At 34.2% G+C, this 18,131-nt stretch overlaps 1 protein-coding gene across 2 annotated transcripts in view; it reads right to left on the bottom strand.

Annotated features, from left to right (window-relative positions):
- The window catches only part of LRRC7 (leucine rich repeat containing 7), a 495,696-nt gene that overhangs the window by 254,040 nt on the left and 223,525 nt on the right, over nucleotides 1-18,131 (bottom strand). For both annotated transcript variants that reach the window (XM_045835283.1, XM_045835282.1), the window contains one exon: nucleotides 7,368-7,446. In XM_045835283.1, coding sequence (XP_045691239.1) covers nucleotides 7,368-7,446 — 79 coding nt within the window. The remainder of the gene's footprint in view (nucleotides 1-7,367; nucleotides 7,447-18,131) is intronic.

Consider the following 18,131-nt stretch of genomic DNA (forward strand, 5'->3'; position numbering starts at 1 on the left):
AAGTCACCTGAGATAGGTGACCATGAGAAGATGAGCTCTAGAGAAAGCATGTATGGGAAAGTAAGGAGTTAAGATCTGAGCATTTCAGCAGGAGACACGGTTCAGAGAGTATTAAATATTTGACTCAAAGGTTTGAACTTTATCTTGTAAGATTAAAAAAAATCTATCAGAGATCATTGTAGTTCTCTATATTTTTCTTTGCTATAATACATTAGAGCTCATATCCTTATACAATGATAGTTTTTATGATAATGGTAGAGATGTTTAATATATTTCAATCCACACTTAAATACTATCTTCCTCTAATGTCTTTTTGATTATACATTTAAAAGAAGGAATCACTTATGACTTTTTAGAAAAGAAGATTAATACATGTAAATGAGGCAAATGTTACAACATTTGATGTAATAATTTACTTTAACATTGTAACCATTAGTAAGTAAAAAGGGTTTAAAATACTAATTTTCTAGGTGTAGGTCCAATTTGAATTATCCAGTTTCCCTTACTTGACTATTTTGCATATTTATACACTAAATGGTATTACATTGTACTACTTCTTTGATCAAAAATACATTTCTTAATTGCTGCTTCTCTGGCACACTTTATGCTGGAAGAAAATTTGGCTTCTTACATACGACATTTCTTTGAAGATTTAAGAGGTGACCACATCATGCAGATTCCAACGGCAAAATTGGACTGCCAAAAATAAATTATATGGGAAACCAGAATACAAAGAAAGGTATTTTTTTTTTAGCCTGGTTATAAACATTTTTGTTTGACATTTTGAGTTGACATTTTATATTGAACCATTCTATTTTTTTAAATACAGAGTTAAAGAATATATTTATACAGTATGTCTTATTTAACAGTATGTGTGTTTTTTATTTCAATTCATTTCAACAAGCACTTATTGAATGGTTACTTTGCACTTAGGTTCCCAATTAATGTCTTCTTCCTTACTTTCTCCATAGAATTCTATTCATAGATTTAGCAACATGCTTACAACAATTATTCTTTGTACAAGTGTGGGGAATTTTCTATTCCTGGGTAAATTATAAATTCCTTGAAGACAAAGAATTTTATAATCTCCTCAATGATTTAGTTTTGTACATTGAAACATTATTTGAAAAACACATGAAGACAATATGTCTGTTAAAGACAATAGTCAATTTTACTTATTTCTAATTTTATGGTACAAAGTTACAGATTCTTATGAAGAAAATGGCTCCATTTGTTAATATCACAATTCCCAGAGGAACACTGTAGGAGCAGCAAGAAAAAAGATATTTCCCAGCAAGAGAAATAAACTTGATGAAGACGACAGCAGTCATGGGTTGCCTTTACCCTCCTCCAAGCCATTCAATGAAATTCAATATTTTCCACCAACTTCAGGGGCTCTCAACAATGAAATGATCTGACACTCTTAGAATAACTGGCAGTTTTTCACATTTGCCTGACATATTAAAAAATTCAAAGAATACATGCATTATAAATGTAAATAATTCTCTGCTAAGATAATACTTTCACTTTATTAATTTCTTAACTTAAAAGTAGTATGTGCAAGCTATAACAAAGAAAGGATAATAGAATCAGACACCATATGTTTTAGGGGTTGAGCACACGGGCATTGATGTCAAAAGACCTGGTTTTAATCACAGTTATTTCAATTATTATCTCTGTGACCTTTGCTAGTCTTTGTGACTCAGATTTTTCTTTTTACAATGATGAGGCTAACATCCACTTCCAGAGTTGTTCCAATAATTAAATGATGACCTGCCCCACAGTAAGAACTCAGTAAATGGGAGTGATTATATTTCTTTTACATAGTATAGTATTATTTTTATTCTGATATTTCAATATTAACTGTGCCACTATTTGAAATATTTTTATTAATGCCAATTTTATTGTTGGAATAGGCAAATTAAGATAAGCTACAGATAGATGTCCTTGTTTCAACATTTTAGTTTCTATTTCCATTTACTTTAGAAGTTAAATAAAAACATATTACAAGCATTTGAAATCCACTACAACTGTTAGACCACATTAAATTATAGGTTTTTTTAAAAATTTTAATCATTGTTCAAATACAGTTTTTTCCTTTTTACTCCCAATCCAGTCCCCCCTCCCACCCCTCCCCACTAAATTATAGGTTTTGTACCTAGAGGTTGTGCTTAAGAAACTAATGTAAAAATCTTCTACCCTACTAGAAAGATATTTTATATCTAAGTCTTGAAATTTATACAACGTAAATTTATAAAATTAATATAACAATATTATAGAAGTTTAGGAACATAAAGATAAAATACTACTTATAATTCTATCTTAACACAATGATTATTACCATTTCATGTATTTCTAATCTAATTTCCAATTAATTGTTTTAACATCATTGCAGAATGGTATCATGACTTTTCCCTTTACTTTGTAATTATCTTTCAGTTCTGTTGTATAACCAGAGTGACTACATGATCTGTCATTCAAGTTGGGACATTTTTGAGAACTAACAGGGAAGTGTTGTTAATCATGCCACATCAAGAGATGTAAACTGGGATGACTTGGGTAAACAGAGCCATATGCTTCTCTTTACATGTTTGTATCCATTCAGTAGATGGGCTGCAATTTACTTGCAATTTTCTTATTGCTGAACATTATGAATATTTCAAAATTTTAAAAATATATCTATTAACTTAAATCAAAATCAAAATGCTTTTTTAGAATTGGGGAAATATAGTAAAAGGGACCTAGGGACTTAAATACTAAGTTCACGTTTTCATTTGTAAAAAAATGTGTAGGTAAGATTTAACCTATTTTTTAAGATTGCTGTGAAGATGAAAATAAAATAATATATCTAATAGCCTGAGACATGGCAGATTCTCTCTCAAAAAATGTTGGCCCATTTTTTTTTCAGTGAGTAATTGTTATTTTCACACTTATCCGGTAATTTTTACCAATGACTTAGTTAAGGCATTCAGACTATCCTATAAAATTCACATATAAAGCTAAAACTAAGATGAAACACTCAAAACTATAACTTTTATATTCTATAGTTTTTTTTTTACTTCATTTGTAGATTACTTGAGTCAAATAAAGTGAACAGAAAGCAGGAGATTAAAAGAATCAAGGAAACCCAAATCTTTTTTTTAAAGAGAAATAAAATTGCTAAATCTCTAGTCAATTGACAAATTAAAAAAAGAAAGAAAGGAAAACAAGAAAAAAAGAAAGAAAGGAGACACACATTACCAGAAATGAGAGTACTACTAGAGGACCCATAGATAAGAAAGGGTTAATAAAAAATGCTATGAAAAATGAGATGTCAATAAATTTGAACACTTACATGAAATGTACAAATTCCTGAAAAGCACAAACTACAAATGATCACTCAAGAAGAACAAATAGGTAATTTGAATAGCCTTAAAGCTATTAAGGAAATTAAATTTGTAATTAAAGACTTTTCCAAAAAGAAATATTTATGCCCAGATGGCTGCATTGGCAAATTCTACCAATATTTAAAGAATAAATAATTCCATTTCTATACAACTTTTATAAAAAATAGAAAGGAATATAACCCAATTCTTTCTATGAGGCCAGTTTTGCCCTGATACCAAAATCAGGCAAAAACATTACAAGAAAAGAAATTCAAAGTGAAAGTGATGTGTTTCATAAATATAGATGAGAAAGTCCTTTACAAAATATTAGCAAATCAAAGGCATTAATTTATAAAAAGAGTAAGAATTCATGACCAAGTAGAATTTATACTTGGAAAGTAAAGTTAAATCGACATTCAAAAACCAATCAATGTAACAACATATCATTAAATTGAAAAATAAAAACCATATTATTGCATCAATAGATTTTTTATATAAGAAGCTTTGATATCATTCAACATCCACGGACAATGAAAAGACTCAATAAACCAGATATCAAGACATGGTGGAAAGATTCTAAGGTAGCCCCTGTGATCTTTACTTCTTGACGTTCATGCCCTTGTATAATCTCCTCCCTCTGAGTATGGTAGGACTTATGACTTCCTTTGGATCAATGGAATTTGGTGAATATGATGAGATGTCACTCCCATAACTTTACATTATTTGACTTCATCTTACTAGAAGACTTACTCGATTCAGCTGCTGGCCTTGAAAAACAAGCTGCTATGTTATAAACTGTCTGTGCAGAGAGTCACATGGCTGGAAACGGTACCAGCTTCTAGGATTCCAAAGTGGCCTCCAGCTGGCAGCCAGCAAAAAGCTGGGGTTCTCACTTGATAGTAACAAGTACAGGAATTCTGCCAATAGCCTGAGTGAGTTTGAAAGTGAATTGTTCTCCACTTGAGCCTCCTGATAAGAACACAGCTTGACTAATGCTTTTATTTCAACCTGATGAAACTCTGAAGCAGGGAGCCCAGCTAAACCACTGCCAGATTTCTGACTCACAGAATCTCAAAGATAATAAGTTAGTAAGTTTATGGTAATTTCTTACACAGTATTAGAAAACTAACACAGATTTTGGTATCTGGAATTGGGATTCTGCTTCATAAATGCCTTAATATGTGGAGTGGCTTTTGAACCAGGCAGTGATTAGAGACTGAAAAAATGTTGAAAAGCATCACAGAGAAAGCCTAGATTTCCTTGAAAAGGATGAAAAGTAAAAATGTAAACTTTGAGGATCCTGCTGAGGAGGGCTTTAAAGGAAGTGAGGGATGGTTATGAAAATTTTCTTAACCTGATAAACAGTGTGTGGAAAAAACAAGTGACAGTCACACAGAATGGTAGAAGTTTGAATGCTTCCTCCCTAAGTCTGCAAACAAGGTAATGGCGTCTCTTTTCACCTCTTCTATTCAACATTGTACAGGAGGTCTTAGCCGGGACAATACAGCAAGAAAAATAAATAAATAAAAGGCATACAGATGTAAAAGAATAAAATAAAACTGTCTTTATTTGCAGGTTACATGAAGTCTACCTAGAAAATCACTCCAAATCTATAAAATATCTACTAGAACTAATGAGTGAATACAGTGAGGATGCAGGACATAAAGTCCATATTAAAAAACATCAGTTGTATTATTTAACAGCAATGAACAATTGAATACTGGAAAAATCATTTGCATTTACACAAAAACACAAAGTATTTGGAATAAAATAAATAAAATGTACAATATTTGTATGTTGAAATCTATAAAATATGGATAAAATATTTTTAAAGATCTAAATAAACATAGAGATGAACTATGCTCAGGGATAGGCATACTCAATATTTCTGAGACAATTCTGCTCCAGCTGATCTATAGGGTCAGTGCAATCCCTATCAAAATCCCAGAAAGATTTTTTTTTTACTTTTGTATACATTGGCAAACTAATTATAAAGTACATATGGAAAGCAAAGGGCACAGAATATCCTAAATATTTTGGTAAAGAGGAACAAAGTTGAAGGACTCACATTCCCTGATTGTATGATTACTATGCCACTATAGTAATGGAGTATATAAAACTGATGTAGGAAGATGGCATACAAAATAAAAGCAATGTGCAAAACACAGATTTGAGAAACGGAACCAAACACATATGATGAATGGATTTACAAAAAGGTACTCAGGTAATTTTATGAAGAAAAGATAATCTTCTCACCAAATGGTACTAGAACAATTGGAAATCATAAACAAACCAACTAACAGGCTAAAAAACAAAACAGGATCCTCACACTTTGCCTGTATATAAAATTCAGCTTTAAATGGATCATAGACCTAAGTGTAAAACCTAAACTATAATACTTCCAGAGGAAAACATAGGAGAAAATCTTTATGACTATGAATTTAGTGAAGATTACTAAGAAAAAGAAGCATAATCATCAATAATTGTATAACTAGGACTTTAAAATTAAAAACTTCTTCTCTTTAAAAACTACTATCTAGAATGCAAAGATTAGTCACAGAATAGGAGCAATTATTTGCAAACAGATATCTGATAAAGGACTTTGAGCCAGAATATATAAATAATTCTAATAGATCAATAATTACAAGTCAATGTAAATAAAAAATTTGAACTTTGAACTTTTACTTAAGAAGTAATACAGATTATAAATAAGTACATGGAAAGATGTTACTTGGACATTAAAAATGTAAATTAAAACTACTGTGAGATACCACCATGAGATACCACATCTACTAGACTGGCTAAATAGCAAAAAGTAATAAAAAAACCTAATAGTACCAGATTCTGATAAAGATGAGAAACTATGGAAATGCTAATAAATCACTGGTGTAAAGATTCTTCTCTAAACTTCAATCTCCTTTTACATTCTATTCCACTACTATTCTCATTTACACCCTCTTCTCATGGTCCATCGAGAAACCATCCTTGTTACTCCCTCTTCTCAACTCAATTTGTGAACATTTTTCCTTAAAATTTCCTTTGACAAACTTCCTTTGGTCTTTTAAAAACACTTCCCTCACTAAATGACCTCCCAACAGTCTTCAGTTTTTCTCTCTCCAGCATCATGCAAAGATCCTACTTTCAGTTTTTGTATAATTAAAGTGCCAGCCTTACTCTGACACTCATTATCTGCATGCCAATTTCACTGATTTGTTTCAACCTCTTCCAAATATTACTATAACTGTCAGTAGCCTTTCTAGATGTTAAGTTCACTTCCATTGCTGAGTGACTTTAACATTGAGGTTCATGGCTCATCTACTCCATTCACTTCATGGTTTCTTGACCTATTTGATCCACACTATACTCTATTACTATGAAATAACTAATTTGCCAACATGGTCACTTGCTGGGTCTCTTTGTCTCTAGTAACAAATCATGAACCACAAATACCCCATGTCTGATCATAGCATGTTTCCTCTCCATTTCTTCCCTTCTGCTATCCTCAAGGAATATTGCTCGTCCTATAATCTCTGGTACACAGATACTATCTTTTTTTTTTTCTGGTCATTGTTAGTTCCTTTTCCAGCTTGAAGTGCATGATTAGCTATTTTCACACACCTATTGATACCTTAAACTCTCGCACTTTCTTGAACTTTCATCAAATAGATCCTCAATGCTAATTCCCCATCAACCATAACGAATAACTCTTTCCTGAGTTTCGGTGCTCTTCCAGAGAATGCTGCCTGAATACCACAGAAATATAATGACACAGTTTGTTGCAAAGTAATGCCCACTTGCATCAATGTGGCCTTCCTGTTACTCAGCAATGTTTTTAATCATCTTTTGTTGAACTATTCTGATTTGATCATTCCTTTACCATCATTCTATTGAATTGAGTTGTAAATACAGCATTTACAATTAATTTATTATGTGAATTATTTATTTTGGTGCATTATTCCATTGGAAATATAGAATAAATACAATAAAATCACTCATACTCACTTAGAAATGGGATTGACACTGGCTTCAATAATTGTTAAACACTTACAGCACTTTATGTTTTCTGGAAATTCTTGAACACCTAAAATGTAAAAAACAAAACACACACACACACAAAAAAAACCATGAGAATGTTCCAGTAAGATTTCTCTAAGTTATAATATTAAGAATGATTAATTAAATATACAGTATAAACACTATTGGTGTTATCATTAAGTAAAAACAGTAATGTTATATATTTGCAACATGTCATATATATACATTTAAAAAATAGAACATTCAATATTTTATAATTGTAATAACTGGAAATTGGATATAAAATTGAGGACAATAGTATATTTGGCATAAGATAGATGTTGGCTCTTTACATATCTAAATACATAAAAATAGTTTGAGTTTATTTAGTTAGTATAGTGCTGTTAATGGAGAGAGGAGAAATCAGCAGACATAAGGAAATGGAAGATCAAATCTTTGCTCCCTTCATTTTATAAGATTGGGGAGATTGAACATGTACATCTGAAAAATAACTACCAACAAATCACAAAGCCAATAGATATTCCTGAACTAATATCAGACTGTAACAAATCTTTGCAATTCTTCCCTACTGGCACAGAGTGCAGCCCTGCATCTGCCTGAAAGGTGAAGAGGCGAGCAGCCCTTCACGGTTCTCTCTGGAGGCTCTGAGGTAGCCAGCCTGGATGATTGCCGTTGGAGAGCTGCTCATCTGCTGGCACAGCTGTGCTGTTGGCTACATGACAGAAAAGCACAAGTTTTTCTTACTGAAAATCAGTGAGCCACAAAACCTAATCTGAAATATGAGCATCAGAAATAAAAGATGTGGAGGACATTTCAATCAGTGGACACAAATGAATCAAGTATAGTAGCCCCTGCAAGAGTTAGAAGAGGAAACAGCTATATGAAGCCATTCCTATGTGCCTGCCATCCTATCTGCTCTCAATTTTTGCAACTGTTATTAAGGATATAAAATTTTCCATAAAATACTAGTCCTGCCAAAACCTTGTATCTGACAGAAGGAGGAGAGACATTTTGTGGCAGGATTTAGTTGAAGTTTTTGATGACCAATACTTAAGAAAGAAAACCCTCCCCCTTTCTAGATTCGGTTGACCTAGACTGCCATGACCACAGGACCTGGAAGCCCAGTGAGTTAGCACCTTGTTTATTCAGTATAAAATATGGGTACAAAAGAGGGCATGGGGGCAATTCTCATGCCATTCTTTCCTCTGTGAAAGTTCATCAGAAACTATGCCATCCTAAAATTATTGCTAAAGTATTTTGCCTTCTTAATAAGCACCCAAGGAATTTTAGGAGTTCCCTTATGTGTAAATTAAGTGAAAAAGAACGATTCTCTTCTTTGGAAAGCCATACACCTAGAGCTTTTCTCATTAACCAGACATTAACCAAATGACAGAGAAGTCGATAAGCTAGTCCTTAAACTGTCTTTAACATTTTTCCTTAGTAATCATATCTACTTTGGATCTCTGCAACTAACTGGGGTATAAGTCTTCTTCTTCCCCATTTTTAGCTTTTTCTCTTCAGTCTCCAATCTGGGCTCATTACACACTGGTATGCCTGAAGCCTTCTGCCCACATGGTCTTAAACAATATTTCCTAAAATTGTGTATAAACCAAGGTACAAAAGCAGAGCAAAATAAAATATGATATTAAGGCTGTATCTCCTCATCTTCTAGTGAAAAATGGAATTCCATACTGTGTTGAAAATGTTACTACAATATTTTTTAAACTTGCATTATGTTTATTATGTTGTTCATAGTTTAAACTTAAAATAGTTCAGAGCAGAGTCTACCAGATTGAGATGAATTCCAACTTTATCAGTATGGGTTAGGTAACCTTAGGCAAGTCATATAAGTGTACAACATCCTAGTTTCCTTAGGACATTTTTAAAAGTAGGATGTCCTGTACTTTAAAAAGTGGTGATAAGCCCTGGCTGGTATGGCTCAGTGTACTGAGCATTGGCCTGCAAACCAAAGGGTTGCTGGTTTGATTCCCAGTCAGGGCACATGCCTGGGTTGTGGGCCAGGTCCCCAGTGGGAGATGCATGAGAGGCAACCATACATTGATGTTTCTCTCCCTCTCTCCCTCACTTCTCCTCTGTCTAAAAATAAATAAATAAAATCTTAAAAAAATGATGATTATATCAATGGTTTCATCAAAGAGTTGCAGTGAGGATTGAAGAAGATAAATCAGATACAGTAATTGGCAGAAAGTGCTGCATAAAATGTTACCTATAATTATTAGAAATAAATAAATGCAGAGGTTACCAGTTAAAAAAGAACCAACAATCAAGTCAAAATGAGCTGGCTTGAGGTATAAATTTGTAAAATTTATCTACTTAAAAAAACACAGCAAAGTATAAATTAGTGTGCTGAAAGAATATCCTGACATCTAATCAATATAATAGCTGACATAAATGTTCTTGCAGATGTAAATTATAAAAAATATATACATGTACATACATATTTATAAATATATTTATATGTTATAATAAACAGCTTGTATTGAGCAATAATTTTATTTTTTATTTTTTAACTATTTCTTATTCATTTATTTTTAGAGAGGAGAAGGGAAGGAAAGAGAGAGGAAGAGAAACATCAGTGTGTGGTTGCCTCTCATGCACCCCCTACTGGGGACCTGGCCTGCAACTCAGGAATGTGCCCTGACTGGGAATTTAACTGGTGAACCTGTGGTTTGTAGGCTGGCACTCAATCCATTGAGTCACACCAGCCAGGGCCAATATTTTTATATTTTTGCTGAGGTTGTTATAGCTAACTTGGTCTGTTTCTGAAAGTTGAAACACATTTGGAAAAATATATGCCAAGGGAACTACCATAAATACTAATACATGGGACTTAGAATTTAGAAAGAGTTCTTAGACTATAATCTCAACTTGTAATGCATCTAAACTGGAGAGATAGGATAGCACAGTAGTTAAAAGCACAGGTTAGAAGCATGACCAAATCCTTGTATTATCACTTAACTAGACATGTTATCTTTGGCAAACATAATATTTGAGTGTCACTCACTCACTTCTTGCCTAATTTGAAGGTCTGTTCTGAGTATTAGATGATATTAATGTGAAGCACTTAATATCATCTCTGGCATGATTCTAATTTTAGTACCTAATAAATACTATATAAAATTCATGTATTAATAAGAGGAAAGGTAACTTAACTTCTTTATGCCAGTGTGTAAAATAATTTAATTCTCCTAATAATCCTGTGAGGAAGATATATTAGGCAATATTATTTTCATTTTATGGATAAAAACCATACATTCACATGAATTAAGTGACTTATTTAAATACTTAACAAATGTTTATAGATGAAATGGAATTTAATTCAATTTTTTATCACCATATCTCTTGTTCCTCTTTACTCCATTATGTTACTTCTATTAAAATGATGTCAGATTTTATTATAGAACCCACACTTTTATTAACCAGTCTTTGAGACTGGTCTGTCTGGTGCTCTGAAACACAGTGGCTTTGAATAATAAAACAAAAAGGTTATTCAGAAGAATTCTGAAATCACTCCAATACAAAATTTTCTTGCCTAGCATGAGAAAAGTTGAAAGTCATGGCTAAGTTTAGGTTTTAGTATACTCAGTTAATTGTTTTCACTTGAACTACCCTGCTTATTACTGATGTGGACAAACAAGCCTGACAGATAGATTTTTAAGTCTATAATTAACATAGTGTTCAACTTTATGTAATTGTAAAAGAATATTGTTGATATAAATATAAAAGCCAAAATTAAAGGGTCATTTAAAACCTTGTTAGGCTTTACAAGCTGATATTAAAGTGTGAAAAATATTTTTCCCAGTGTAAAAGGTAAATGTGGAAATTAAGTGTACCAAATAATTTTGTCCTTATCAAACATGGACCCAGGAATAGAGTTAGCAATAGCAATGTTGATCCCTATGATCATGAATAGAAGATCTTTGAAAGGCAGACCTGAGTGTAAGGTATTTCTATAACATATATGTTGTCTTTTAATCTCATTTTCTGAATATGCTAATTTAATGTGTTATAATTTTTACCAGTTTCCATGCACTCTCTCATCTGAATCCTGAATCTTGATATCATCCATATAAACACATTTAAATTCTATCACCTGCCTAAAAATTTGTTAAACTACTTGACTATACATGGCTCTCGGTTCTTAATGCTTAGCATTTTAAAACGTATTCTGTATGAAATCAGAGTTAAAAATGAGACACAATATGTGGTATAAACTGAGGAATCACTGCTTTATCATTTGTCATAAATGGTTCTCTTTTATTTGAGCCGCCAACTTTAATTATTAGATCTCTAAAGGGAAGTCATTAATATAAAAAGTTTGTCTTAAAAAAGTCCAGCCATTGTTGATATAACGAGAACAATTTTTGCCACATTGATGTAACTTGGCAGCTAAGGAGAGTAGACTAGAATGCACATGCGTGAACAATGATGACTTCATTGTACTGGGCAGTGGGGGTGATGGATGATGCTGAGTGAGCATGCACACTATATGGATGTCACATTCAAAATCACTGAGCGAGTAGAGAAACAAATCTGTATCCAATTTTGCATTAAGCTTGAACATTCCTCCATGGAAACTATTAGAATGATTCAGAAGGCCACAGCTATGGGCAAGTGGTAATTGGCAGCTCCATCATGACAATGCACCCAATCATTCATCATGTCTCATGCAGAGTTTTTTAGTGAAATATCAAATCAGCCAGGTGACTTAGCTACTCTACAGCCCAGATTTGGTGTCCTGTGACTTCTGGCTTTTCCCAAAACTAAAATCACCTTTGAAAGGTAAGAATTTAAGACCATCGATGAGATTCACGAAGGGGCAACTGATGACATCTGGAGAACTGAGTGAGGTCCCAAGGTGCCTATTTTGAAGGGGACTGAAGTGTCATTGTCCTATGATCAGTGTTTCTCATATCTTGTGTCTTTTTCAATAAATGTCTTTATTTTTCATAGTACATGGCTGGATACCTTCTGGACAGACCTCATACTTAACAAATATTTAGTACAGTTCCTACCCTGTGTTAAGAACTGTATTAAACATTGAAAATACTGTGTGAAAAATGGATATGTGCTCCTTGTTTGTGTGGAGCATATATTGTAGCAGAGGAATACATATAATAAATTGTAGAGATAAATCAATACATATGTATATAATATATAAAATTATAGTATTTTCACAATGAAATATGCTACAGAAAAAGGTAATTAAAGAAGAATAAAAATGGATCAGAAATGCTTGGGAATTTCAACTGTAACTAAGATGGTTAGGGTAAGCCTGACTGATTGGGAAGATGGCATTTGAGCAAAGACTTGGAGAAAGTGAAAGAGAGATGGATACAGATGTCTGCATCTCAGGTTGGAAAGTAAGACCATTTCAGGAGAAGGGAATAAACAATTAAAATGCTATAAAGCAGAGGTGTCCAAACTTCTGGCATCTCTGGGCCACACTGGAAGAAGAGTTGTCTTGGGCCACACATTAAATACACAAACACTAGAATGAAAAAAAAAGGTCCATGCATAATTTACAATTTTGTGTTGGACCACATTCATAGACATTCTGTGGGCTGCAGGTTGAGCACCCCTGTTAAAGCTTAAGTATGCCTGGTGTATTCTAAGAATAGCAAGAGGCCCAGTGTTGCTAGAACACAGTGAGAAAGAGGAGAATAGAAAAAAAATTAGTTGAGAGGTAATAGTGGTATGTGTGGCAGAGATGGGGGGGATGTCAACTCATGCAGTGACTCTGAGGCCATTGAAACAACTTTGGTTTTTACTCTGAATAAAATAGAGAGACATTGAAAGACATAAGTATAAAATAGTCTGATTAATAATTTGAGAGGATCATCACTCTGGTTCCTGAGTAGGCTGGCCTTTTTAAGGGGGAGGCCAATTAGAGGCTATTGTAGTAAATTGTGAAGAGAGTATGAACATACAGTATAAAAAAGTGGCCTAAATCTGGATGAGAGCAGTGGAAGGAATGAGAAGTGAATAGAATCTGGATGGGTTTTGAATGTAAGATCAATTAGGATTTCCTGATAGATTGGGTGTAAAGTGTGGAAGAAAAATGGAAATCAAGAGTGACTCTAGGTTTTCTGTCCTGAGCAACTTGAATGGTTTGTCTTTAACTTAGATGGGAGAAGCAATATGTGAAATTAATTTTTGGAGAGGAGTATCACTTTTGAACATGCATAATTTGTGATGTCTGTTAAATGGAAAAGGGAAATGTCAAGTAGGTGTTTAGATATGAACCTGGAGTTTAGGAAAGGAGGTGTGTCCAACCTGCATGTGGCCCAGGATGGCTATGAATGCGGCCCAACACAAAATCATAAATTTACTTAAAACCTTTTGTTTTTTTGCTCATAAGTTTTTGTTAGTGTTTGTGTATTTAATGTGTGGCCCAACATAACTCTTCTTCTTCCAGTGGCCCAGAGATGCCAAAAGATTGGAAACATCTGGTAGAATATAAATTTAAAATTAGGGATTCATTATTATATAAATAATATTTAAACCATGAGATAAACTGTGAGCACTAATGACATAAGTATAAACAATATGAAAAAAAGGAGATCAAGAACTGAATCATGAAGCACTCTGAAATGGGAGTGGAGAGAAGAGGAAGAATAAACATAGGAGACTGAACAAGATCAGTGAGTGAGATGGGAAAGAAAAAAAGAATGTTGAATCTTAGAAATTAAATGAAGAAAGTGTATCCAGTAGGAAGAAGTGATCAGCTGTTTCAAGTGATGCTGATAGGTCATGTAAGATGACCCAAAATTGCCTTTGGATTTAGTATGGGGAGATCATTGTGAACTTGACTGAAATGATTTTGGTGGACTAGTAGGGTTAAAGTCTGGAAGAAGAGATGTTGCATGAGTCACTGGCCAGCAGTGACCACGGAACCCTGTGGATGGCTCGACGAAAACACGCGAGAGAAAACACATGCACAGAGACAAACTAGTTTCTGTGGGGAAGTAGGGATGAAATGGCCACCCCCCCTAGTGGGGAGCGTGCCGATTTACAGTCCACACCTGCTTTTATTGGGCTCATTCTGCATAATAATTCAGGTAAAGTACAGTACTCATTAGGGGGAAGTAAGGAACCATAGAAAACAAAGAACTCTGCCGGTCTATTGAGTTGGGGTCAAAGAGCTATAAGACTGAGGAACAAAATAACTTCTTCCTAAGACCCTTCTCATTCAACTGAGAGCATTCTAAACAAAGAAGGTTTCACAGTAATTTACATGTTCTTTCTTAGGCCTGATCACCTGGGGAATCTGCACTTCTCAGTACAGAGCTGCACCACCCTGTCATTGTTTCAGGCTTAGGTGGAGCAAGGGAACTAAGGCAACTGGGAGACAAGGAGGTTTTCTCCCAGACGCTGAGAACTCAGGCTATGTCAAAGCCGAGGAGCGAGGGTCCATCACCCCCTTTTGCTGCAGCCCCCCAAGTCCTTCTTTTGGGGGGCCTCCCAAAGTGATCGTGCCTGTCTTAGGTCATTCCCCCGTGGGGAATCTTACCCATCTTTGGCTAACCGACCAAGCTTTTTGGGGTTCAGTCATGAATAAAGCAGCAGAAGCAGCATTCCTGCCAGGAAGATAAGCTTTTGTCTCCTTGCTGGCTTATGGTTCCAAGGACATTCCCTTAGCCTTAGCCTAGGCAGGGGTTTCAGCTTCTGATACCAGTCAGGGCGGTTCCCAACAAAGAGAAATCATAGATAGAGAATATAGACAACTCCATCTGAATCTTTTGCTGTAAGGGATTAGGGAATTATTATTATTTTAAAAATATTTTATTTATTTATTTTTAGAGAGGGAAGGGAGGGAGAAAGGGAGAGAGAAACATCAATGTGTGGTTGCTGGGGGCTGTGGCCTGCAACCCAGGCATGTGCCCTGACTGGGAATCGAACCTGCGATACTTTGGTTCACAGCTCGCGCTCAATCCACTGAGCTACGCCAGCCAGGGCAGATTAGGGAATTATTAAGGGAAGAGGAGCCAAGTTTTCTTTGGAATAGTAGAAGAAATAACAGCATGTGTGTGTGTGATGATGATAATAAACAAGTAGAGAGGAAAATCTTGATGATGTAGTAGAGACTGAGGAGAATTACTAGAGTTATGTCTGTGTATGCAAGAAGAATGGTTACCTAGTGGAGATAACGGCTTCAGAAAGGAACAGGGATAATTCATCTGCACTGACAGGCAGGGATCAGAGAATATGAGCGCACATGCTGGTTGGTGAGTAGATATGATAGTAATAGTCTGTGGAAATTATCTTTTGAGACCTTTATTATTCTCACTGGAGCAGGATCAGTAGCAATGAAGATGGCAAAGGAAGTGTGGAAGGTTTGAAGACAGAGGAAAACATGTGGAGTGGTCACTGGAAGAGGAAAGTCAATGGGTTCAAGAAGTTGGGAAGCATTACTGTACTTTGATATTGTAGTCATGAACTTAAAGTGATAGCAAGCAGTGACATTGAGTGATTTTTCCAGATCCTTTCAGCAATAGGTAGAAAGTTGGATTTAGCCAGGATTGTGATTTTACTGAGCATACACAGTGACATGAAAGAAAAACAAGGGTATCTGGGTGGGGCAGGATGGGGAGGGCGTGTTATTTAATGATTGATCATGGAATTTAAGCCATGCAAAAAAAGCAGAGAAAACATCAAGGAGGGAAGAATTCCTGAGGTGGTGGCATTAACAGATGGGTGGTTCTGATGGAGTCAAATGGTGGTTGGAGTTGTATAAGAGGAGATGTTCTAAAAAGATAGGATGAAGTCAGAAAGCAAGATTTGTCAGTTGACATTCAATTTCTTGGTGTTCCTGATGTTATCTGGGTCAGACCCAGGAAAACAATGGTAACTCAGCAAGCGCTTGTTAAATTGCATCTAATTATATTTTTGCATCAAACCTTGAAGCAATCAACTAAAAACACTTTACAAACAGAAATATTTGCTTTTAGTACAAAGGCTTTAGATTCAAATTACATTTTCTAAGATGGAAAAGGTAACTATCTATATACAAACATAATATAAAAGACTTCCTACAAATACAAAATTTTGAATGACTTAGTGTCCTATTAAATGCATTCAAATTTATGTTTTTAGCTATAAATTTTTATATAAATCAGTACATTTGATAATAGTTACGGATAGTACATTTGGGAATGCTCATTTTCTGAATTTCACGGGTATCAGCCCAAATGGTTTACCCTATGATATGAAATAAAAAATAATGTTACATTTTGTATAAAAAAGAGGAAATATATGAGATTTGAATGTGACTTTTCATTGTGATACCAATTTTCATATATTTTTAGTTTAGAGAAAGCAGGCAGTTATTTATATATTTATTAAATTGAATTAGATTTAGGAGCAGAAAGGATGGAATTTGTTGAAAAAATATATATTATAAGCACTTTGCTTTGTTTTATCTTCTCAACTGTTTTATAATGTGGTTTATTATTCCCTTTTAACTGATAAAGAAACTGAGGCTCAGAGGTCAGCCAGGATCCGAAACCAGGCCAACCTTATTCCAACCACTATCATATTTTACCTACATTAAGCGGTCTCCATCAAATCAAGAATTAAAACTACTCTCAGGTATAAATTTTAGTTACTCAAGATTGGCAATGCAGCATTTATCACAAGGCACTACATATTACATTTGTTTCCTACATACTCTGCTAGCTAAACACAAACAACTCCAACATTTTGGATCTCTGAGTTTAATGTGCACTCAAAACTGACCATGTAGCATTATGCCTGGGGCACTGTGAGCTGCATTTGTTCTACAACCAGTTGGTCAAAGTTCAGATAGTATGAATATTCTGGAACTTTGAGTGCAATGCTCAGGTAATAAAGTTCTTTATTTCTAAATTTAACATACTGTCAACAAGTGTCATAAGCCAAGTTCAGAATCTCTGTACTCTTTTTATATGTGAATTCAACAGACAGCGATTAGAAGGAATAATTAGAAAGGAGGGGTTACTCAAAATAGGCAGGGTATCAGTATGAATTATCATGGATGGTCTGATAATGAAGGTAGTGATGAGAAAACTATAAAGTTAATAGCAGAATTCTTCAATTACTCCAATCAATTTTGTATAGAGGCAAGCAACTATACATACCAAAAGAAAAAAATGTCAAAAACACAGCTTATTATGATCTCAAGTCAACCTGGAAAAGTTAAGTTGCCTTAATTGCATTCATTTATAATGAAAATAATGTGATATGAAACATTATTTGAATAACTTCCATTCACAATGATTCAAATAAAATAAAAACTTTTTGATGTTTAAAAGGATAAGCTATAATTTTATTTTGGAAAGTTATTTTGTGTATAAGCCCACATTTCCCAAGGATATTTGGTATATGGGAAAATATACCATTGAATAAAGAGTATATTCAGTACCAATAGTATACTATGTTAATAGTGTAATAGTACTGATTAGAAGGGAGTTTCAGAGAGAGGCAATTGGTTGTATAGGAGGAAGCAAAAGCATCCAGTGACATGTTAGCAAATTTGGAAAAAAATGTACAAGTCAGTCATATCTTAAAGAGGGAGAGGGGAGAGAGAGAACAAACAGACTGGACTAGTTGGCTTTACCTTTGAGCACTCTAGTGAAGAAAGCCAAGAACTCAGTAGGAACCTAAGCAAAAAGAACTAAAAGTCATCTGCAAGATTCTGCATATTTCAGTGGCATTATAAACCGAAACATG

This window comes from Phyllostomus hastatus, unplaced genomic scaffold, assembly GCF_019186645.2.
Source record: "Phyllostomus hastatus isolate PE091 unplaced genomic scaffold, TTU_PhHast_1.1 phas_contig_209, whole genome shotgun sequence".
Taxonomy (NCBI): domain Eukaryota; kingdom Metazoa; phylum Chordata; class Mammalia; order Chiroptera; family Phyllostomidae; genus Phyllostomus; species Phyllostomus hastatus.